Consider the following 24,973-nt stretch of genomic DNA (forward strand, 5'->3'; position numbering starts at 1 on the left):
CACTTTCAGAAAAGAAAATCACAGAGGGAATTAGAATGGGGACAACAAATTTATCAGAAACGAAATACCCTAAGAAACTAGTACAAATTCAGAAGACACTCTGGGTCTTTGATAAATTACATTATAAATGTTATTCAAAATTTTATTCCTTCAGAAATAGATACAGTTATCAGTTTGCACATTGCACCCTTGAGCTCCTGGTTCCTCATGCTGTAGATGAGGGGGTTCACTGCTGGAGGCACCACCGAGTACAGAACTGACACCACCAGGTCCAGCGATGGGGAGGAGATGGAGGGTGGTTTCAGGTAGGCAAAAGTGGCAGTGCTGAGAAAGAGGGAGACCACAGCCAGGTGAGGGAGGCACGTGGAAAAGGCTTTGTGCCGTCCCTGCTCAGAGGGGATCCTCCGCACAGCCCTGAAGATCTGAACGTAGGACAGCACAATGAAAACAAAACAGCCAAATAATAAAGAGGCACTACCCACAATTAGCCCCACTTCCCTGAGGTAGGTGTGTGAGCAGGAGAGCTTGAGGATCTGTGGGATTTCACAGAAGACCTGTCCCAGGGCATTGCCTTGGCAGAGCGGCAGTGACAGTGTATTGGCCGTGTGCAGCGCAGCATTGAGAAAGCCACTGGCCCAGGCAGCTGCTGCCATGTGGACACAAGCTCTGCTGCCCAGCAGGGTCCCGTAGTGCAGGGGCTGGCAGATGGCCACAAAGCGGTCATAGGCCATGACGGTGAGGAGAAAATACTCTGCTGAAAGGAAAAAGACAATCAGGAAGAGCTGTGCAGCACATCCTGAGTAGGAGATGTCCCTGGTGTCCCAGAGGGAGTTGGCCATGGCTTTGGGGACAATAGTGGAGATGGAGCCCAGGTCGAGGAGGGAGAGGTTGAGGAGGAAGAAGTACATGGGGGTGTGCAGGTGCTGATCGCACACTACGGTGGTGATGATGAGTCCGTTGGCCATGAGGGCAGCCAGGTAGATGCCCAGGGAGAGCCAGAAGTGCAAGAGCTGCAGCTCCCGCTTGTCTGCAAATTCCAGGAGGAGGAACTGGGTGATGGAGCTGCTGTTGGACATCTGCTGCCTCTGGGCATGGGGACCTGTCACAGGAGAAAAAGACAGTGATAATTTAGGGGAGACTTCTGCAAGCAAAATCAAAGCCATTTCCCACAGACCATCCCCCCCCCCGTCACACACAGACATCCCTCTCTTTTCTCGGAGACCTTCCTGCAGCTGTGTGGCTGCAGCCCTGCTTGGTGCTGGCCGTGTGGGCGATGAAGAGCAGGGCATCTGCCCACGGGCTCTTGACCAGCCAGCCCCACTCTGCAGCAGTGGGTGGGGGCAGGGACCAGTCCTGGTGTTTAACTTTATCCTGTGAAACCAGTGCCAATGCAGAAGGGCTGGTCAGCGTCTGCAGCGCCAGTGCTAAGGAACGGGAAGGGTGAAGGCATTTTAAGGGAGTTTTCGTTTTTTTCACAGCTCCCCGCCATCTCTCCTGTTTAGTATTCTCAGATGTCAGAAAAGCAGAGCATTTTTGCTGCCCTCAGGTGGAACAGAGTGAGGTCTGTGAGGCAAGAGGATTGCCTGTGGGTGAGTGCACAGTGAGGGGAGGTGGTCTGTCCTGCTGGTTCCCGGTTTCTGTGGGCTTGCAACTTCCTGAGTTGAATGCTGGCCACACTCCCATGTTACCCTGAAATACCACAAGGCACTGCTGAGAACAGACTGACCCACCACAGACCAGTAAAGGTTGTAGACTTTCATCAGAACTCAGCATCCCACCCACAGCAAAGGATACACAGCTCATTTCACCCACCCCAACAGCGTTTTCTCCATCACAGAAACTCTACACCTCTATGTGGGGCTTTCAGATGGTGCGAGGGGACAGGTTTCCATTCTGGAGGGCAACTCACTGCTTGGAAGGGAACTTCAAGGAGGTAGCCAAGTGCCCTAACAAGAGCATCAGGTTCAGGGAGAACCAGCCCATTGCCCAGCCCCACATAGGGCATTGCCCACAGCCCCACAGCTGAGAGGAAAGCTGGGACACCTGTTCCCATGGACACACCTGCAGGAGAGGACCCACAAGGTCAGAGTGTGACTCTGCAGCTGAAACACCCAGCCCCAGAGAGCCTGACAGCAAGAGCAAGAGAATAAAACTAACCCCAAAAGGCAGAGAAAGAAGTAAAATTGCACTGACGGTCTAGGTAAGAGTGTCCAGGCCGAGCGTGTCGGGCACTGAGGGCAGAGCTGCCCTTGCCCAGCTCTGCTCGCCACCTCCCACACACCAACACTGCCGGGCAGCTGCTCTCAGCCCCTGTGCTCTGCAGAGGGACCGGGGCACGTGGCTGCAGAGCTGCACCGCGGCTCTGCTGGAGCTCTGGCTGCAGAGGGGGTGGCTCACACCTCGGGACCCCCAGCCCTGAGGGCAGAGGCTTTGCTGGGGGGAGAGCAGCCAGGGGGATGCCTCAGAGAAAGGGGTCTGCACTGCACATGGTCAGAGAGAGCTTTCTGATTCTGCTTTCAACAACAATTCTGTCTGAAGTTTCCTATCAGTCCTTGCAATATCCTGGATGTCAGGAGATTTTCCTTGTGGGAGGTATCTCCCTGTGCCAGGTCTTTCCCTGTCAGTGCTCACAGACCACATCTCTGCCTCTGTGCACTGGCCCCGCACAAACGTGCCTCTCTGCAGGGCACTGGCTGGGCGCAGGGTCCTGTCCGCAGGGGGAAAAGGGCAGCTCAGAACGACCCTGATGGCTCCAGCAAAGGTGCTGCTGCTGCTGTTCATAGGCGGAGGAGTGGCTGAGGGCACTTCAGGAGGCTCCTGGCAGACCTCCTCATCACTCAGAGTTACAGCTGGCAGTCTCAGGGACATCTTCAAACTCGAGATCTCCATTAACATTTCTGCCTTCCCTCTCCTGCCCCCAACAACAGAAAGCTGAAAACACAGATTGAGGAGAGCCCTGGATTTATCATAGCAATCCCTGCGCTGACCTTCGATACGAAAAGTGTCATCCAGACACATACTGAGGGTAACCTATCCTTGTAAGCAGCGCTCAGCCATGCAGTGCACTCTCAACAGCAGAGAGATCCTTCCCTCTCGGGGCTCAGTCCATACGCCCCCAGAGCTGTGGGGAGCCCCCCGGCAGGCTGAGAGCTGCCCCTGGCAGGCGGCAGAGCCCCTGCCCCAGCACACAGCCCCCGCGGCTGCAGGGACCCTGCTGGCAAGGACAGCCCTGGGCACCCCTGCCTGCACAGCCACCTTCACAGCCCTGCAGCCGGCCCTGGCACAAGGCAGCCCACATGCCCTGGCCCTCCCACGCTGCAGCAGGGAAGCCCTGCTCTGCAGCACACTGGCCTCCTCCACAGCAAAAGGCTCCCACACGGTCCCACAGGCTGGGGGTGCCCCAGCTGCTGCAGACCCGGCTAGCAACTGCAGAGGCATTGCCCTGCAGCCACACACTTACCGGCTCAAGGGCTCTGCAGATTTCTCCAGCAGGGAGCTCTCAGCAGCCTCCCACCAAGGGCTGCTTTTGAGCTCTCCCTGCCTCCCTCCTCTGCCCCTCTGGGCTCCCTCCAGCTGTCCCTGGGGCTGCAGGGGAACCTGCTGGGCAGCAGGATGAGGCAATCCCTCATGGGCCTTGCCTCACCTGGGGGGACACACTTATTTCCAGCTCTGGCAATTCCCTTACTAGAAAAAGTTTTCTGCATGAGCATCAACTTTTGTTAACCCATTACTAGACAGGACACCAGGAAGACTGCAGCAAAGGATCCAAGTACTCCTAATGGAGCGTGTGTGTATGTGTGTGTCTGGTGGTTCTACAGGCAGGGCAGGGAGGATGTCCTCAGTGCTTCAGTAGCCCTGCAGAGCCCATTTCAGCACTTCATTGCACAGTCCGAGGGCTCAAGACTCAGCTCTCCTTTGCCCAGGCCACGTCTCTGCTCTGAAGCAAAGCCTTTGCACCCACGGGCTCGGGGACACTTGGTACCAGGTTGCCTTATGGCCAGGCAGAGCTGGGCTGGTGCCACAGCTGGGGGGCTTCAGCCCAGATGTGCAGCAGTGCCCTCAGCCAGGGGCCCACGCAGAGGCAGCTGGAGCCCGTCCTGTTGCAGACAGAGCTGTGACACTGAGGGAACCAAGTGCCAGGGCAGGTGGCAGAGCTCAGCACAGCTGCTCGGCAAGGACAGCAGCCTCCAACAGGTCCAACATTGAAAAGGGAGTTTATGCTTGTGGGGCAATTCCAGGGCACCCGAAGGAGCGTTCCCTCCTTCTGCACAGGCCACAGCCTGCCAGTGTGTGACCTGGGGCCTGCACTCTGCTGCTCTCCTGCCTCACTCCCCCTGGGAGATGAGACTCCACCGTTTCTTTGCTCCTAGAACCAAGGTGGACACGAATGATGCAGGGTTTCAGATCCAGGGGAGCATCACAGCTGCTGGCCCATCTGGCAGCTGTGCTAGAATGCCGATGCAAAGAACCTGCAGACACCTAAAGGAGCATTGTCACTGTGCTGCCCTGTGACTGTCGGCGGGTGGTTACTTGACCACTGGCTTGCAGGATCCCACCAAGCCTCTGTCTCGCTGCTCCCCTCCTTCTTCACTCACCTTGATGTCTATAGGGTTGTTCTCTCACATAATTCTCACTCCTCTCCCGTTGTGTTTTGTCCTTTCTGCCATAGGGTATCACAGAGGTGCCATTAGAACTGCTTATTGGCTCAGGTTTGGGCAGGGGCTGGTCCATTTTGGAGTCAAATGAAAGTGGCTGTTATGGCCATGGAGTCAGCTCTTGGTCTCTTCTCACCTCTGCCAGCCCTACAAACACCTCCAAACCACTCCCAAACCCTGGCCGTGTGAACCCACAGGATCTCTAAATTCCCCAAGATGATGTGAGGTTATTGATCCTAAGGCTTCCTCACGCTGCTTAAATAAGACTTTTCCCCTTCCTCACCCTGATTTAGGTTATTTCAGAGCAGAGTTACCCTGAACCACACCTGTGTCACCTGGGCCAAGCTCAGACATGTAACAACAAAAATAATAATGGGTACCAAGTGTCCAAGGTGTTGCCTTCACGGGCATGCGGTGACCTGGTTCAGGAACCCCTGGCCGTGCGGTCCATCAGCTCACAGACACCAATGTGGTGGATGGCAAATGGCGTTTATTGCTGAACGACGCGACACTATATAGCCTAGGTTTACAGTGTCACTTCCGTCTGCTTATATCATAAATTAAAAGCTGTTGGCTACCTGGAGGGGGGCTCTATGTTTCCGTACAGTGCGAGATCTTCCAGCTGCCAGGCCCTACCTAGCAACACAAGGTCCCACGCCAGCAAAATATTTTGCTGCAGAGCATGCTGGGGTGGTGGGCAGAGGTCACTGTGAAGGTGAAATGAGATGTCCCTAAGGAGAGCAATCCATGCTGTCCCTGGGACCAGAGACATGCAGGGCTGGACTGTGCAGTGCTGCAGGAGAAGGCATTGCTGCCAGTGATGCCTCTGCAGCCCCAGAGGACATGTGGTTCCGGAGAACCTCATACCCAGAAAGGACAAGGTGCTTTTGATTGTGTCCTTGACAATGGACATCCCGTGATGCAGGAACACTTTGAAAATCATTGGTCTGTTTCTCTATTGCCTCACCACAGCGATGACTTTCAACAGTGCTGGCTAACTGGGGAGGCCCAAGACGGCTGAATGCTAGTCAAGTGGTGCCCACCTACAAGAAGGGCAGGAGGGAGGATCGGGATAACTACAGGCCTGTCAACCTGATCTTAGTGCCAGGGAAGGTTGTGGAGCTGATCATCCTGAGCGCCATCGCACAGGAGCCGCAGGAAAACCAGGAGGTCAGGACCAGCCTGCATGGGTTTATGAAAGGCAGGTCCTGCCTGATGAATCTGATCTCCTGCTGGGACAAGGTGACCTGCCCAGTGGATGAGGGAAAGGCGGTGGATGCTGTCTACCTGGACCTTAGGAAAGCCTTTTGGCTCCATCTCCCACTGCATTCTCCTGGAGAAACTGGCTGCTCATGGCTTCGGTGGGTGTTCTCCGTGCTGGGTTAGAGCTGGCTGGACAGCCAAGCCCCAAGAGGGGGAGTAAATGGAGTGACATCCAGGTGACGATGGCCCATAAGGAGTGGTGTTCCCCAGGCTTCAGTGCTGGGGCCAGTCCTGTTTCATAACTTCATCAATGATCTGGATTGAGTTCACCCTCAGTGAGTTTGCATACAACACCAAATTGGGTGGCAGTGTTGATCTCCATGAGGGCAGTCAAGCTCTGCAGAGGGATCTGCACAGGTTGGATCATTTGGATGAGTCCAGTTTTATGAAGTTCAACTAGGAGAAGTGCCAGTTCTGCACATGGCTCACAACACCCCCACATAATGCTACAGGCTTGGGGCAGAGTGGCTGGAAGGCTGCCTGCTGGGGAAGCACCCTGAGGGCGAGGGTTGACAGATGGTTGAGCATGAGCCAGCAGTGTGCCCGGGTGGCCAAGAAGGCCAATAGCATCCTGTCTGGTATGAGAAACAGTGTGGCCAGCAGGACCAGGGCAGTGATGGCCCCCCTGTACACGGCACTGCTGAAGTCAAACCTGAAACAACGTGTTTCTGTTTTGGGCTCCTCACTTCAAGAGAAACGTTGAGGTCCTGGAGCATTTCCAGAGAAGGGCAACAAAACTGGTGAAGGGTCTGGATCCCTGCTCGGATGAAGAGTGACTGAGGGGACTTGAGTTGTTTAGTGTGGGTAGTAGGACGCTCAGGGGGGATCTTACTGCTCTCTACAAGTACCTGAAAGGAGGTTGTAGATTAGCGGGGGTAGGTCTCTTCTGCCACATAACAAGTGACAGAACAAGACGAAATAGCCTCTAGTTATACCAGGAGAGGTTCAGATTGCATATGAGGAAAAACATCTTCACTGCAAGGATGGTCAAGCATTGGAACAGGCTGCCCAGGGATATTGGAACAGGCTGCCCAGGGAGCTGGTGGAATCACCAGCCCTGGAGATGTTTCAGAAATACATGGACACAGTGTTTCTGGACATGATTCAGTGATGGATTTGGCTGTCCTGAGGTAATGGTTGGATTTGATGGCCTTTAAGGTCTTTTCCAACCTAAATGATTCTCTGTTCTTATGCTTCTGTGATTTATTGCAAGCCTACCGAGACACGTTGCTGAGCAAGCTGGTCCAGCTCACCCTGCTTCAGTTGGAGGGCTGGATACAATGATCTCCAGAGGTCAGTCCAACCTGGAAAAAAAGCCATACAGCTATAAGAGCATATATAAAAAGTGTCAACACAACTACGGAAGTTCATGTGAAGAATATTTCTCCACACAAATGGCTTGTGGGAAATGCATTTGAGAAATCTGAATGAAACAAGGCTGCTTTTCTGTGGCCAGGTCATGGGTTAGAATGAGGGTGATGGAGGGGTGTGTTATGAGGAGGACAGCTGATTCTCAGGAACTCCTCATGCAGGAGGACGTGCCTGGCTGTGAAGGGGCCTGTGAGGTCAGTCCTGTCTCTGGAGGTGATAGGCCAGCAACAGGAACATGGCTGGGAAAGTCCTTCTGCCAAGCTACAGCACAGGACCTCTCCAGGAAAAGGGCTGGGGTACAGGCTGTCATGTCCATTTTGCCTGTGGACATGACAGGACAGCAGCAGGCATGTGGCTTGGTCACGTCTCTGGGAGAAGCTGAAAGGCCAGCAGCAGCCATGTGGTTTAGAAGACCATGTGGAGGTGACTTCACTTTTTTGAGGGGAAAGACCACCAAAAATAGCTATTGAGTTAGGTTTGGAGGGTAGTTCCTGAGGTGGTAAAGTTTTCCTGCGTAGTGGGAAAAAAGAGGAGAGAGGAAAAGATTTCACAAAGTGTAATATTGCAAAGGGAGAGTGGCTATTGGAAGGAAGAACTGTCACTGCAAGGGTCCTGCTGCGGTGCGAGGGCTCAGCCAGAGGGAGCCTGGATCAGCCCATGGTTTGTGTTTCAAGGAACAGCCGGTGAGAGTGGAGGTACCTCAGCGAAGGTATGGCAATGTTGGGGTGAGAGCAAGGCAGGGCAGCGAGATGGTGCCTACAGCCTGCAGGGAAACAGGGGCAGGGCTCCAACCATGCAGGACAGCCTATGGTGGGGATGGCAGAGGGCACTGGCAAGGCTGGAAGGCACCAGTAGAACCCAGGTCTGTGTCCCCTTGGCTGTGGCAGCTGTCTCTGCCTCTGAGGGCCATGACCAGACATGATGTCCTCACGGCACGGGGGCATCGTTGCCTCCTTGCAGCCCCATGGGGAAGCTGGAAGTTGCTGTGCCATTGATGTCCTTCACTGGGCATTGGATGCCCACCTTCCATGGTCCCCAGGAAGAGCCCTGAGCCCTGTGTGAGGGACAGCACCGACCTCCCCACAGGCTGCAGGTCACGGATGGCCTTTCTGCTTCATCAAGCAAGCCAAGGCTTTGCTCAGCAGCAGAGCTGCCTGCACAGCGCCTTTGCCTTCCTGCCCTCACAGCCTCCAAGGGTGGGCTCTAACAAGGCCATGGGGGGGCTTTCTCAGCCATGGCCCTCAGTGGGGCCCATTAACGTTTCCAGGGGCTGTGGGCTTTGCTCCTGACTTGGTGTTCTGTGGAGGTTTCTTCAGTCTCCTCTGAACACCTGAAGTCCACAGCACCACAGACACCCTGGGCTCATGACGAGGGAGAACGCCCTGACAAGCCCAGTCTCCTCCATCAGGGACATCTGGTCTGCAGGGCTCCTACACTTCATGAGATAAGTTTCAGTCGTACAGTGAAAGAAGAAGGCAGGCAATGAGCACTTTGATGAAGACAGAACACTTGTCCAATTACTATTAATGCAGAGTGTCCCCTGAGGAGCTGTGGCCAGGTAGGAAAAGCAGTCCTCGGAGCTAAACACTGTGTGGGCAGCCTTGCTCCTTACCTCTCCAGCCCCGTGATATCTTTCCTCAGCCCCATAGCACTTACATCACTTGACATCAGACTTCTCTAACCAACTCTGCAGATGAACATTGCAGGGTCTTTGCAGCAATTACTACCTGCTTCCCTTAGAGACCTGGGGGCAAATAGGAATAGAACGTGTTTGGTGTTGTTTTTTTTTTTCAAACTAGGGGAAAAATAATACTATCTAATAAATAATAAATTAGACTTCTCATCTGATTTATGGTGAGTTCAAGCAGATCCACATGAGGTCTATCATCACCACTGCTGAAGTGCTGCCTATAGGGAGTATTAGGGAGATTACTGAAAGGCAGTCAAACTTTAACTCCATGAAGCTCAAAGCAGAAACTAGGTAGGTGAGAGGGACAAGTATGACCAAAGAGTAAGAGGAGGAAGGTATGTGAAATTTAACTTCTTAATCCATAGATGTAAGTCAGAAATCCATATGAGGTCTTGACCTTCTGGATCTCATGCAAAACGTTATGTCATTTCCAAATCTCTTGGAAGTCAGTAGAAATTCTTCCACATTCATCTACATGCTCACAAATGGTATTAACAATAGTAGAGACTCCACCTTGAGATGCCAACTTTATAACTAGTGCCATTCTGTTTTGCACAGCTATAGGAGCTGTTTCTGAAAGGTCTTCCTGCAAAACTTTTATGGCACCTGCAGTGTCCTTGGCCATCTCTTCCACTCCTGTGGATCTCTTTATCACTGCCTTCCCCAATGCAGCAGCCCCTCGCCAAGGAATAAACCACCCAGCAAAAGAGTGAAACCCAGTGGGTCTCTCTGTAAAGGGTGGTTGATTCTGCCGGTATCTCCGCAGGTAAGTTGTTCCCCACCGACTGTTGTCCAGTGTCTCAGTCAGTCATATCAGGAAATATCCCACCCTGTGTACATCTACCCAACCATCTTGGTGGTAACGCTTTTTGTGCTACACTGGCACATATCCAGCACCACCCAGTGCCCAGTGGAACGTTCCAGTACCTACTGCTAGTTAGTTCTGACAGTTTCATGAAATGCAGTGAGCAATCACAATGTGGGTAGGGCCCCACAAAGAGCAGAGTTCCATTTTGGTGTGTCTTGGCTTCATTTTAGTAACACACTTCACACTGAGTGTGGATTCAGTATTGCCCAGGTCTGGAGGTCAGTCTCGTTCCAATGAGTGTATTTTGGTCTTAGCCACAAGTTATGCCCACTAGTCCCAAATGGGATGGGGATACCAGCTACAGGCATTCCTGCATGAGGACATTCAGGGAAATGGGTACCTACCCAACAATCACTCTTCTTAAAAACATTCATCCGTTTTTCCACCATTTTCAAATGAGTATTCCATGTCCATAACTCCTCCTGATCCCACCCAAGCTGAGGATTTAGCATACCACATCACAGGCCAAATTCTATACATCTGTAAAACATGTTTCAACATATATCTACAAAGGAGAGGCAAGTAGCAGACTCCAGCTTCCCTGTAGACAGCCCAGTCTTATATGGGGTCGCATTTCAGTCATTCACTTATATGCTGTCTGGCAATAATGCAAGATCCTGAACCTAGAACTTCATGATTCTGGAGGTAGTTTCAAGCATAAAGGTTTTTTGTTGATTGACAGTCCATTCTGGTGATGTGGCTGCTTAAACCCTGCTATGGCACGTCCATGGAGTGACTCCTTCAGGCCTGACAGCAGCGTAGGTGCTGAGCAAAGTCTGGAAAGTTCCTTTCACTTCTCTTCAACGGTTCATCCATCCATGTTCTAAGATACACACAATCTCCGGGTTGGTAGTGATGTACAGGCACGTCCAGGGACAGATCTGCGCTCACAGTGACGTACCTCTGGAGAGAGGACAGGACCTTTCCTAGAGACTGAACATACTCTTTTAAGCCATGTTTGCCTTCTATTATTTTGGGATTCAGTCCCATTTCTGTCACCTGGCAAGGTTTACCATGTATCCTTTCCAAAGTCTCTCCTTCCGTTTACGCTGGATCCTGTATCTGTAGCAATGCTGAGGGAAAAGCATCTGACTGCTCTCTCTGAGGTTCTTGGCAAATTTTACTCATCTGTCCTTTCAGGCTTAGCTTCATTCTCTCTACTTTTCCGCTTGATTGAGGTCTCCATGGAGTGTGGAGATCCCATTTTACCCCTCCTAGTTTAGCTAAAAGGTGAAGGGCTTCTACTACCAATTGTGAACCCCTACCTGCGAGCGGCGGGGAATAACATGCAGCCGACTCAATATGAGTGATAAAGCATGATTCCATTCATTAATCCTAATAGCTCTTATTTATACAGTGTATCTAATTACGCATACTCAGCAGTCTATGGTTGGCTACAATCACTACCTGCTCATTTACATGGTCCTCCTACTTGCGGTTAGCTAGCTTACGTAACTTCTTTATCTTTACTGCACATACCTCCTCAGAGTTGTTTGTGAAGCCTGTTAAGGCCGCGGTGTCCCTGCAACACCGCAGCCATCAGCACAGCTGGCAACCTCAGCTGAGGCCCAGTCTTGATAGCACACTGGTTAGATGCGGCTCTGCTCGTACAAATGCTCTAATGATCTGTGACCCTTCTCATCCAGCCATTCTCCAACACCTACCCAAAGCAAGTCCTATGGGTACACCGAATCTCAATATTATCTCTGAACTTACACTTATGATAATTCTTACTGGTGCGGCAAGGGAAAGCTTCCAGCCAGCCTGAAAAAGCATCTGCCATTGCTAAAAGATACTGATACGCATTTTGCTGCAGTAACTTGGAAAAAGTCTATTTGCCAGTAATCCCCGGGGCTTTCTCAGCACTGGGAAAGATAATTGGGGTAGGTGAGGGTTATTCTTCAGGTACAACTCATGCTTCTTCACTCTGCTTTTTGTTTTCCCAGTCATGGTACATTTAGAACTTGCCCTTTCAAGGCTTCTAACATCCTCTCAATTCCTCAGGGAGTTTCTTGGTGCTTCCTTTTAGCCAATTCACACATAATTTCCTCTGTAAATGTCAGTTGATGCGAAGGAGTCACCCATCATCTGTGATTTGGGTTGCCTTCAGTATATTAGCCAACTGATTGTTTTATGGTGGATCCTGTGGGCTCTTAGGTCCTAATTTCTGCCACTTCTCTGGCAGGACTAGCAATATTTCACTTTCAGCTGCTTCTTTCCTTGCTTGATCTGCCACTTGCTGTCCTAGATGCATCGAGCTGTCTCCAAGGTGCTGCAGTTTGCGATGCATAATTGCCAGCACCCTGGGTCAGCTGGTCATCTGAAATGATTGTTGGGTCTTTGCCTCATAATTTGGCTGGGGATCCTTGAGAGGTTCAGAGTCCTCTTTCTTTCTTTCTTTCCAACAGCCCCATCGGCATGGTCTATTCCAAAGGCAAATTTCAAATATGTCCATTCATTAAAAAAGCCTTGTCTGTTGATAATAATGCCAGTGCCCTTAGTAAGGCTGTGAGTTCTGCCTCTTGGGCCCGCGTGTCAGATGAGAGGGCTTTGCCTTCTCTTCTCTCTCTGATAGTTACCACCACCACATATCCTGCTCTTTGGGTCCCATTTCGCACAAAACTACTACCACCTACAAATAAGTCCCAGTCTCCATTTTCTGTTGGCGTGCCTTTTAATTCCACTCGGCTAGAATATACCTCTGCCATTGTCTTTAAAGAAGAATTAGTTCTTCTTTGCCACTGAGATCATGTCATTTTTACCCAGGTGTCAGTTCGTGGGCCTCTTGCATCGGTAATACTGTATCTACCACCGTGCGCGGACAGGTTGGCCGTCCTTTACTGACACTGTCCAGCTGTTTGGGAAAGCTCCCCACGGCTCTGCTCCATGGTTCCAGTCTCTGGGCCAACACTCCTAAGGCAACGTGTCACCTTTCATGCACAAGAGTTCCAATGGGTTTTCTAGGTTTGGGAGGCCTAGAGCTGGAGCACTCATTCCAGTCCGTTTCCATTCCGTAAATGCATCTCTGCACTCCTGAGTCCAGACAAGGGGGTTTCCGTTTCCTCCGACAGCTTCATATAAAAGCTTGGCAATGAGTCCCAAATTCATTATCCGTAAGTGACACCACCCGGCCATTCCCAGGGATGCTCTGAGCTCTTGTTTTCATTTGGCTTCTGGGATTTGACAAATGGCCCTCTTCCTCCAGCTCCAAGACTCTGCAGGCCCAGGCAAATTGTAAATCCCCAATTGGTTGCTTCTTCTGGGGTGGTCTCTGCCTTTTCCCAGGGTACTTTGTACCCTGCTAGCCCCCAAAGTTTGGGAGGTCCTTGTTATAGAATCTTCTTTACTACTGGTTGCTAGCAGTATGTCACCTACCTATTGCAGCAAGGCGACATTTTCATACCTCTTTTGCCAGCTTTCCAACTCACTAGCTAATTGATTTCCAAAGACTGTAGGACTATTTTTAACTCCTTGCAGTCATACAGCCCTGCACAGCTGGGTTTCTCGACCATTTTCAGGGCTTTCCCATTTGAAACCAACCGATTGGCGACTGGCAGCAGCCAGCACAAGGCAGAAGAAGGCATCTTCACATCTCATACAGTCAACCATTCCTCATTCTCCTTCAGGGTGGTCAGGAGGGCAGGGTGTGCTACTGCCTCATGGACATCTTGCACAGTTGGATTTATAGCTTACCCAAACTGAAGCACATTTTCAGCAGCACCATGTCCTCCTGGAGGTCAGCCTCCCCTCCCCCACAGGCCTTCAGGGGCCTCAGCAGCACTGCAGCTAGCCAAGCCTTCTTCTGCCAGGGCTGCAGAGCCCAGCACTGCTTTTCTGGCCTTGCAGAGGGCAGGGCTTCCTCTGCCGATGAGCTTAGATTGCCACCGCCACCCACTCCAGCGGGTGTCTGGTCTCCAGCACAGCACGGGCACACGCTGGCTCGGGGGCGCTTGGTACCAGCTTTGCCCGAGAGAAGCCTGAGCGTGGCCCCAGTGCTACGGCTGAGGTGCTGCAGCCCAAAAGTGCACTGATGGCTTGGGCCTGGGGCACAGGCAGGAGGAGCTGGACTTCCACCTGCTGTCATCGTGCTGGATATGGATGGAGTAAATCATGCTATTGATGAACTAAATCCTGAGGGGTGGTGGGACAGGTCACAGTGGTGCGGCAGGGGAAGGTGTGGGCTTTTCACGAGGGACAGGCCAGGAAGCTGAGGAGGGGATGCCCTCCGTGTGCAGGCACTTGTTGCCCGTGCGGATCTCCTCTACGGGGTGTGCAGCAGGTTGGGTGAGCCCTTGCAGGAGAGTGTCAGCGAGAGGCCGGTTAGTGTGCCATCCTGGTGGGAGACACAGCACCCGCACTCAGGGTACAGCAGTGGGAAAAGGCTTATCTAAGCAAGCCAAGGAAGTCTGCAAGTCCATGGTCCCAGCTCTTATTGGGGACTTCATGACCCTGACACTTTCTGGAAGGGGAGCACAGCAGGATACACACCATCCAGCTGGTGTCGGGGGTCTCTTGAGACAAATTCTTTGCACAGGTGTCAGGCCAACAAAGGTGACGCTCACCTGAATCTGGTCCTTGCCAAACAGGCAGTGCTGCTGAGGGATGTGAAAACCAGTGTCAGCCCTGGCTGTAGTGCTCATGAAATAGTGGGAGAAGGCTTTAGCCTCTTCAGGGGACTTGTAGTGGTAGTCCCATGGGCAGCAGCACTCAAGGACAGCAGAGCTGTGTACGGCTGGTCATTCAGGAAAGCATTTCCCAAGCAGAACTGTCCATACCAAGAAGCAGGAAATCAAGCAGACATGCCAAGAGAGATCCTTGGCTAAAGAAGGAATTCCTCAAGTACCTCCAGAGAGAAAAGGAAGCATCCTGGAGGTGGATGCAAGGGCTCAAAGAGGAATTTAGAAATAGGGATGTCTTCAGGGAAGCCAAAGCCTGCTTAGTATGGGGTCTTGCAAGACGTTCAAGGGCATCAAGAGGATCTGTCGCTACTTGCAGAACAGTTTAAGAACTAAACAAAGCCCCTGTGTGGCCACTGCTGGGCTTAGTAAGAGCAGGTCTAGATAAAACTGAACATCCTCCAGGTCCTCTTTGCTTTAGTCTTCCCCAGCATCGTGTCCCAAAGCTTTGTGCCTGAAGGCAGGGCTCTGGAGGGAACCAGCCAAGTGTGGATGGGGATCAAGTCAGGAGTCATTTGGCCAAATTCAATGCTTCCCACTCCAGGGAGGTGGAGGGGCGGCATCCCAGGGAGCAGTGTGAGCAGGCCGATGTCCCAGTGAAGCCATTCTCCATCACCACTGGAAGGTCCTAGAGACTGGAGGAACTTCCTCTTGCCTGGAAGCACTCATGAATCTCGTGATACCCAAGAATGACAAATTGAAAGTCCTGCCCCTAAAGTGGACCGAGGCCCTGCGATGACACAGGGCAGGGACTGCCTGGCTGGGCCCTTGGTTTGCATTCGGCAAACTAGGAGCCACCAGGAAAGGTGACCAACAGCCTCCTGGGCTGTATGACCAGGAGCACAGCCACGGCAAGTCATTCCCTCCCTCTGCTTCCCACTTGTTTCACCACATCTAGAGTACTTGTCTAGCTTTGGTGCTCCGCAATAGCAGAGAGACATTGGCACGCTGGAGCCATTTCAGTAAAGAATCAGAGATGGTCAAGGCTGGAGCACGTGCCCTGGTAGATCAGGCTGAGGGAGCTGGGCTGGTCCACGCTGGAGAATGGAGGGCTTTTGTGGGAGGATGTAAGAGCCTTGTGTTGCCTGTGGCAAGGTTTCCAAGTACTCACTGTGGTACAAGGCAGGAGCACAGGAAGCAATGAACTGAAGCAAGAGCACTGTCCTCCTTCTTCACCTGCAGCCCTCAGAGGTGAGAAGAAAAAAAAACAAAACCACACCACTAAATGCAAATTAGAAGGTTCAGATTGGGTATGAGGAAAAGGCTGTGTATGTCTGAGGGTTGCCTTCTGATTCCAGAGGTCACGCAGAGGGAGCCTGGATCAGCCCATGCTTTGTGCTTCAAGGAACAAGCAGGGTTGAGGGGAGAGACATCAGTGATGGCACAGAAATGAGGGTGTGAGGATTGGGTGGGAAAGCAAGGAAGAGTCCAACCCCCAGAGTGGAAAGAGGTGCCACATGGACAGTGTAGGGCAACTTGCAGTGTAGATGGCCCAGGGCTGTGGCAAGGCTGAATGGCCCCACAGGGGGCTGAGGCCTCTGTCCCCCTGGCAATGGCAGCTGCCTCTGCCACCAAGGCCTGTGACATAGAACCTGATTTGGAGGCTCTCAGGCTCTGCTTCCAGTTTTGGGGGTCAGGACCCTGGGTGTCCCTGGCTAGAAGTGGGGTGCTGAGCCTTTGGGAACACATGAGCCATTGTCTTGTCTGCGCTGGATTGGCCCCTGCCAAGGGACCCCATAGGCCCCATCCAGGAGAAGGGCTGGGATAAGGCTTGTCATGTCCATTTTGCCTGTGGACATGACAGGACAGCAGCAGGCACAGGGCTTGGTCATGTCTCTGGAAAAAGCTGAAAGGCCAGCAGCAGCCATGTGGTTTGGAAGACCATGTGGAGGTGACTTCACTTTTTTGAGGGGAAAGACCACAAAAAAAACCCTAACAGGTTGGGTTCCCTGCTTGAAGCGTAGTTTCTGAGATGGTAAAGCTTTGCTGGGAACTGGGAAAAATCTCAAGAGAGGAAAAAATGTGACAAAGGCAAGCTCTGATGGTGAAGAGTGACTATGGGGAGGAAGAACTGTCACTCCAGGGGTCCTGCTGCGGTGCAAGAGCTCAGCCAGAGGGAGCCTGGATCAGCCAGCCCATGGCAATGTTGGGGTGAGAGCAAGGCAGGGCAGCGAGATGGTGCCTACAGCCTGCAGGGAAACAGGGGCAGGGCTCCAACTGCCGCGACGAGAGACGGGACGCTGCTTGATGCAAGCAAATGTCGATTTCTTGTATACAATCACAAGTTCATGTATGTTATCAGAGGCCGCGCGCTTTAAACAGATTGGTTCTTTAAACTACACATTACATACTAGGCAATCCCTCATTGGTTAACTACAAACAAAGAACGCTTTAAGTAAGTTTCAATAGTCATCCATCAGCACAAAGTTGTTACTTCTCTTTTGGGCCATCTGTTCCTCATTCCCTTATCTTTACTCAGCCTGACTCCTCCTGTCAGTTGTTACCTATTCACATGCCTTGTCCTCCCGAGGTTTGTAGCCATCCTGCCAAGGTTTTATGGCCGTCCTCCCAAGGTTGATGGCCCACAAGCTCCAGCACATCCCCGCTTATCAGCTGGACCGTACTTGGAGACTTGCCTCTCAGGCCCTGTCCCACATCTCCCCCTTCCTGTTGCACAAAAAGAACTTTCTTCATAGAGTGTGTTATCCACTTTTGTAGACACTGCAGCAAACAGGGTAAATAGAGTAACAAGAAGACACAAACGGCTAAGGCATAAACAATCGTCTTCACTAAACTTCTTAAGCATCCCGACAGTCCCCATCCTCCAAAAAGTTTATCCAACCAATCCCAGCTGTTGTCTTGTGAAAGTTTAAAGACTCCAGCTTTAAGTTGTTGAAATGCTGGCATGAACCGATTCCGAGTGGTCAGAGAGATTCATGCAGCACATGCCATCAAAATCCTCACAGCCGTGTCCTTGCGCTAAAAGCAAAAAATCGATAGTGGCCCTATTTTGCAATGAAGCATGGCGAACCCTGTCTACATCTAATAAAAGACCAGACAATACATTGCTAGTAGCATTCCCTTGTTGAGCAAGCCAGCAGCCAAGCTTATCTAAAGTTGCTAATGCTTTTCCAGCGGCCGCTCCAGGTATAAAAAGGGAGGCAGAAAAGCGTTGACTAAAAGACCAAAACTCCACGTGGTCTTCACAATCGGGGGCATATGCATGAATGCTACACTTTGCCCTATGAGAGAGACGGTGCTGTAAAATCAGAGATGTATTAGGAGTCAGGACAGAAAGGCGGTCGAGGCTACGTGGACCTCCTGTTATGAGAAGGGATGATGGGCCACACTCTGTCCCCACAAATAAAAAACACTCCCGATGGTAATGACAAGGGGGCATTGCTAGACTTGGACAAGTTTGTTGCCGTGTAATTACACCAAACACTAGCATTCTTAAAAACGGGATGGGCAGGAGAGACATCCCATGCTTTGGACTGATTTTTCCCTGTATAGTTCAACTTCACACAAATACCCATTTTCACTGATCCAAGAAGCTCAATCTCTTGTGGTTCTAGGGTAGCCTGTGGGAGACAGGGGACCCATATGTCCCAATTCTCTGTCAGATTTTGTGACTGGTTTGGAAAAATTGCTTCTAAATTTGTAGGTACCGGCCACTCATCTAGCGGTAGGCCCACGAGGCATGTGGAAAAGGGGTTATTAGGTGAAGCAGTGGCAAGACACCAAGTGTCTTGTCTGGTCACATTTGCCAATGTAACCCATACATTAACCTTAGGAAGTGCAGGAAGAAATGGGTAGGCTTGCACAGTCCCTACTGTCACCATGAAGATAAGCACTATTTCAAAAATTGTTTCTGGCCTGCCCTTAGCTTCCATGCAAATCGTTTTTCACATTTTTCTTTAGTCTGCTCCCAGTCCTGTTTAAGAACAGTCCAAATAGCAGGCACCAGGTTAGTCTTACTGCACTCAAAACCACAGACCAGGACTCTTTCTGCTTGTTTATATACAGATAGGGTCCAGTCCCGGGAATATTCCCAATATCTTTGTTCTTCTGCTGACTCGTGACCTGAAGTCAGCAGAATTTTAACAGTATTCATTCCATTAACAAGACAGCCTTCACACCATCGTTTGGCTAATACTACTCTACACCACCATTCCTTTTTACAGTTAGAGCACACACATAAGACCCAAGGCTTACGGTGCCCGCATACAGTACATGAAATTCCCGTGACTGATACTTCTCTACGTTGATTCATTTAGTCATTTTCAGTCCACAGCGTTCAGTTTATACTGCTTCAGTTATTCGTGATCCCAGAAGGTTCAGAAGCTTGTTGATCGAGGTGATGATCCAGGGGATGATCCGGAGGATGATCAGAGTCCTCACCAGATGATTGTGGTAGGGATTCATGGAAGGGTCATATGTTCTTCGCCAGAATCCACCTGGGGCATTTTTCTGTGGAAACACAAGCATAACCTCTTCCCCATGTCACAAGAGGATATGGTCCCATAATCTTACCTGTTTCTGGATCACGGACCAGCACTGGAGGTTTAATTCATGCCTCAAGTGAAGCATTCGCATTAAAATGCCCAACTATCGGAGGATTATTATCTATTAAAGAACAATTCAAAAAATTGAAAACACACAGAGCTTTCTTTAGTCGTTCCTCAGGGCTTGCAGTCCCCATCCCCCCTTTTTGTTGTTGTAGTAAGCGTTTCAAAGACTGATGAGAGCGTTCAATCAAAGATTGGCCTGTAGGGGAATGAGGAGTACCGGTAATGTGAGTTATGCCCCATGAGTCAAGAAAGTCCTTTGTTGCAGCTGAGATATATGCGGGACTGTTGTCTGTTTTTATTTGGGAGGGTATGCCCAAGGTGGTAATAGCATGCATCAAATGCTTGCGGACATCACGAGCTTTCTCTCCTGTGTGACAAGAAGAAAAGAGAGCACCTGGAAAGGTGTGAATAGAGGAATGGGCATAGTTAATTTACCAAACTCTGGATAATGTGTAACGTCCATTTCCATAGTTGTAAGCTCTGTAGTCCTCTAGGATTAACCCCTCCTGCTATGGACCAAAAGAATGCCTTCGACTGTCAGGACAGACGGCGATGATATTGGACGCTTGTTGGGAGGTGAGCCCAAACTGCCGTTTGAGACCTCCAGCATTCTGGTGAAAGAAAGAATGGCTTAGTTTAGCCTGTGCTAGGCGATCTGGTAGGACTCGTACTGGTAATGTGAGCATATCAGCTCGTCGATTCCCTTCTGCAATAAAGCCAGGTAAAGAGGTATGTGCCCTGACATGCATAACAAAATAGGGGTGAGGGCGAGAGTCTAAGAGAAAGACAAGCTCTTGTAATAAGGCAAACAGTTCAGAATGTGAGACATCACGTAGTACAGATGCTTCAGCTTGTTCTACAATCCCTGCAACATAAGCTGAATCCGTAACAAGATTAAGCGGTGTGGACCACCTTCAAAAAACTCGAACAACTGCAGCCAGTTCCACTATCTGAGGAGAACCAGAAAGAAGTTTCTATGTCGGAGCCCCATCATCCACGCTGGTCATCCCACCATAAAATGACTGATTTGTGCGATTTTCCAGACCCGTCTGTAAACACAGTACAAGCTTGTAATGGCTGATTGCTCCCTTTTGGCTTGGATATTAAGTGAAAGTCAATATTAAGCAGATTATGCGAAGGTGGGTGGGATGTGAGTTGACCTCGATAGTCCGCCAATGCCATAACTAAGGCGTCTGACTGCTGATAAAGCCATTGTAAATACGTGCTTGTCACAGGTAAACAGATACGAGCGAAATCTACTCTTGATAGTGTTAACAAGCGTTGTCTGGCTTTAATTACCAGTAAAGCAAACATCTCACGCTGTGTTGAAATAGTTTTTGTAGGTTGATTTGATTAAAAAAACCCCATTCGATAAGCAACAGCGGGTCTGGTGTCTGAGAATCCCATTGAAATATTAACGCATGAGGCTGTCGAGTGGGATTCAAAATAATCAAATGAAAAGGTGATTCAGGAGCCCAGCGATGTACTTGTCTGTGAGTGATTGCAGTAGCAACCTTTAGCAAAGAGTCAATGGCTTCAAGACCAAGACTGTGGGGGGAACACAAGTAGGTATTCCCTTTAAGCAGTTCAAATAAAGGACTTAGGTCTTCATTAGAAATTCCCAACCGCAGCCAGACCCAATTAATTGTTCCCAGCAATTTCTGTACGTCATGCAAGTTTTTTATGTCTGTCTGTATCTGTAAAGGCTGGGGAACTATAGTTTGAGTCCTTAAATGCCATCCTAAGTACATCCATGGGGGTATTTTTTGAATTTTTTCTGGGACAGTACAGAGGCCTACTGAATTAACAGCAGCTGCGACAAGGGCTACAGCTTCCTCCATGACCTCGTGATGTTGTGCGGCCACTAGGATGTCGTCCATATGATGGTACACCACTGGCAGATTGTGGCACTGTTCTTCATTCCTTGTGGCAGCACAGCCCACTGGTATCTTAGCAACGGGGTTTGCATGTTGATGCTAGGGACTGAAAAGGCAAATTTAGGATCATCATCTGGGTGGAGTGGGATATTAAAAAAACAGTCTTTGAGATCAATAACGGTCAAATGCCAATGTCGAGGAATCATAGTGGGGGACGGGAGTCCTGGTTGGAGGGCTCCCATGTCTTCCGTAGCATCATTAATTTTTTCTGAGTTCGTGGAGCAAGCGCCACTTGCCAGTTTGTTTCTTTATAACAAAAAGAGGTGAGCTCCACGGACAGTGGAAGGCAAAATATGCCCTTTTGTTAGCTGTTCCATAATTAGTTTCTGGAGGGCGCAAAGCTTTTCCAGTGGTAGGGGCCATTGATCTACCCAAATAGGGGTATCGACTTTCATTGCCAATTTTAGGGTATCGCGCATTTCAATAGCCCCGCCTAAAAACGGGTCCCGAGAAATCTGTGGACAATAAGTGAACCGAGGGATCGAGTAACATTACTGTGTGGGAGGTTGCTAGGTCCAATCCGGTGCTACCGGTTGCTGCTGGACGAAGACTCGAGGTGCTGTTGCTTCTCTCCGTTGGGGTTGGAATGTCGGCTGCGGCACTTGTATCTGCATGCGTCGCTGCCCCGCGCTCTGCGATCGGTTTCCCTGTTTTGGTTGACCTTGGAAATCATTCTTAGAATGACATTGATTAGCATGATGATGCCCTTTTCGGCATACAGGGCAGTACCCAGGGATTTGGTGTTTAGCTCCTTTATTCATAGCCAGGCAATCCTTTCTGAAGTGACCTGGATTGCCACAGCCGTAACAAATTACTGACAGACCACATACAGCTGCAAAGGCAGCATCCATAACCTCAAATTTGTGATCCACAGTGCTGATTCTATTGCAGGCTTCTATCATTTCAGTCAATGTGGGGTTTGGATGAGGGAGAGATTGTGACAGTTTTTTGCAATCTGCATTAGCATTTTCCACAGCCAATTTCAATAACAATATTTCCCGCGCTTCCGTGTTATCCACCTGACGCGCTAAAGCATTTTTTAGTCTGTCAATAAATTCCATATAGGACTCACGGGGTCCTTGAGTAACACTTATAAGAGCTTTCTGCGGCTTTTGTGAGTCAGGGATTTTAAGAAGAGCCTTTCTTGCTTCCTCACGGACTGCTTCGAGAGCCTCCTGATGGATGTCCGGAGCTTGGGCTGCCGGGTCAGAGTGCCGACCTGTACCAGTAAGGTGTTGTATGGTCAGCACGGCCATAGCGGCATTGCCGTGACCCACATAGGTGAGGAGGAGTGCCTGAAGCCCCCCCCCTCCAATGTGACTCCCATAGCGCGTATTGAGTCGGAGCTAATAACAGCTGCACTAGAGACTTACGATCATGAGGAGTCAAAACGTATGTATCAAATACAGAAGAGAACAGACTTGCAGAATAAGGAGAGGAAAGCCCGTGCTCGGTAACGGTGTGACGCAGTTCTTAATTACCAGAAAAGACAAGGCCTCCCACCGTGCCCCCTGACCCTGAAAAAGCACAGGGGCCACTGTTGTTTTAGCAATGCCCAGGTCTCCTTCTTTCAAGGCTTGACGTCTTATGCTAGCCCATTCATTGTGTGGGTCGGGGGGGTATAAATGTGGCTCTTTTTCAGGGTCCACCGGCCCCGGATCAACGGGGTCTTCCTGTGGGGGGTAACCTGTGGCAAAAACCTTCAAGGGGTTGGGGGGTTTCAGGTTCTGCAGCGGTAACGGAGTTACTGTAGGAGAGTTTCCTTCCCCCCCCCCCCCCCCCCGGCTTTTTCTCTGTGACTTTTTTCCTGTGCTTTCAAAATCTCAAAAATGCTTTTCCACCATGGGAGCATGCACTGCGCTTTGGCATCCCCCGATGTAGCCGCATCCCATCGTTTTACCCCCACATCATCCCAAAACTCTCATGTAAATATATTAGATGCAGTCACAGTGGGTAATTTTACCTGTACCCATCTAAGGATTGCCTTGAGATCATGCCCAGGAATATTCTATTTGTGCTTATTAAGGAGAGCTTTCATAAGCTCAGATAATCTCTTTTGGGGGAAGACCCCTGATTGCCCATGTTTCCCACAACTCACCTCTAAATCCCAGAGGGACTTTTTTTTCAATTCCTGCTTCCTTTCAGTTGCTCATTCAAAGTTGACTCGCGACCTGCTGCTCAGCCTGGCGGCTCATAAACGCATCACGTCGGGGTCACCAAATTGCTGCGATGAGAGATGGGACGCTGCTTGATGCAAGCAAATGTCGATTTATTGTATACAATCACAAGTTTATATACGTTATCAGAGGCCGCGCGCTTTAAACAGATTGGTTCTTTAAACTACACATTACATACTAGGCAATCCCTCATTGGTTAACTACAAACAAAGAACACTTTAAGTAAGTTTCAACAGTCATCAATCAGCACAAAGTTGTTACTTCTCTTTTGGGCCATCTGTTCCTCATTGCCTTATCTTTACTCAGCCTGACTCCTCCTGTCAGTTGTTACCTATTCACATGCCTTGTCCTCCCGAGGTTTGTAGCCATCCTGCCAAGGTTTTATGGCCGTCCTCCCAAGGTTGATGGCCCACAAGCTCCAGCACATCCCCGCTTATCAGCTGGACCGTACTTGGAGACTTGCCTCTAAGGCCCTGTCTCAGAAGTTCAGGGCAGGGGTTCACTGCTTGGCTCTGTGCTTGCCTGAATCTCTGCTGCCACTTTTCCGTGGCTCCGCTTGGTGGCAATGGAAACTCAGCTGTGCAGGTCAGAGCAGGGGCTGAGATGCTGAAAGCATCACAGGGAGGTTGATGAGGAAGCTGAGCAAGTGCCTTCCCTCCCCAGCACGCTGCAGAGGAAACCAGCATCAGCTCTCCTTTTCCCTCAGGCTTTGGGGGAGCTGTTTGTTCCTGCCTGCAGACAGAGAGCGGCTGCAGGGCAGAGCTGGGCACACAGGGGCTGAGCTGGGCTCTGTGAGCGCTGGCAGGGAAGAGCCCTGGGGCCAGAGAAAGAGCTGCTGGCAGGGACAGCTGCAGGCAGCAGAGCCCTGGGCAGGGAGGGGGGGAGATGCTGAGGGCATCCCTGATGAAGGGGAGATAGGGGCACCTCCTGGCCATGGTCTGCCGTGCAGGTGCCTTCCCTGAGCAACACACCTCTGCTCTCCTCTCCCACCCAGCACAGCCTTTAGACCGTTGGTTTCATGTGTTTCCACAGCTCCTGGTCCAGCAGAGCAGCAGAAGGGATGAAGTGCATCTCTCCTGCTGCCATGGTGCCATTTCTCGCTGAGCAGAGCCTGAGGGTGACTGTCCTGCACTGCTGCTGTGTGGGAGGTGGTGTGCCGGGCTGGGCAAGGGGAAGGAGTTCCCGAGTGTCCCTTTGTCTCTCTCCTGGCCTTGCTCAGATGCTAGTGGCATTGCAGACAGGCTCTCTGGCAATAGGGGTTACAGCTGCCAGCTCAGGTGCAGACCTCGTGGGTCCTCCTGTGCAGACATGTCCTCTAGCATGGAGGTGTCCCAGCTTTCCCCTGACCGATGATGCTGTGGGCAATGCAGTCTGTGAGGCTGGCGGAGGAGCTGAGTCTGCTGCAAGAACTTGCCATGGTCAGGACCCTTGACTACCTATTTCAGGTGTCCACCCAAGCTGTATGTGCCTGCCAGGGCACACAGTGATCCCTGGGTGTCCTTGGATAGCAGTGTGGTGCTGAGCCTTCGGTAAGGGATGAGGCATTCTGTTCTCTGCAGTGGATCCCTCTGCTCTCAGCAGTGCCTGGCTGCTTGTCAGGGTAACATGGCAGTGGGATCACTCTCCATCTAAGAAAGGAGCAATTGCCGGGCAGCTGGGAAGGAGAGGGATGGAGAGAGCAGAGTGCCTGCCTCTGCCCTCAGGCACAGACAGTCCCCTTGCCTCTCAGCACTCACTCTGCTCTCCCTGAGCACAGCACAAAGCC

The 24,973-nt window shown here is 50.9% G+C and overlaps 2 protein-coding genes across 2 annotated transcripts in view; both read right to left on the reverse strand.

Moving 5' to 3' along the window:
- The window catches only part of LOC308057486 (uncharacterized protein), a gene marked incomplete at its 5' end in the record, with an annotated part of 607,752 nt that overhangs the window by 66,738 nt on the left and 516,041 nt on the right, over positions 1 to 24,973 (reverse strand). The gene's annotated exons all lie outside the window — the stretch shown is intronic.
- On the reverse strand, positions 135 to 1,141 carry LOC308057479 (olfactory receptor 14C36-like; the record flags this gene model as incomplete). The annotated part of the gene is made up of 1 exon (XM_080411577.1): positions 135 to 1,141. The coding sequence occupies exon 1, from the start codon at positions 1,074 to 1,076 to the stop codon at positions 135 to 137; it is 942 nt and encodes a 313-aa protein (XP_080267703.1). The 5' UTR covers positions 1,077 to 1,141.

The sequence above is a fragment of the Falco punctatus genome (assembly GCF_963210335.1).
Source record: "Falco punctatus genome assembly, contig: scaffold_30, whole genome shotgun sequence".
NCBI lineage: Eukaryota > Metazoa > Chordata > Aves > Falconiformes > Falconidae > Falco > Falco punctatus.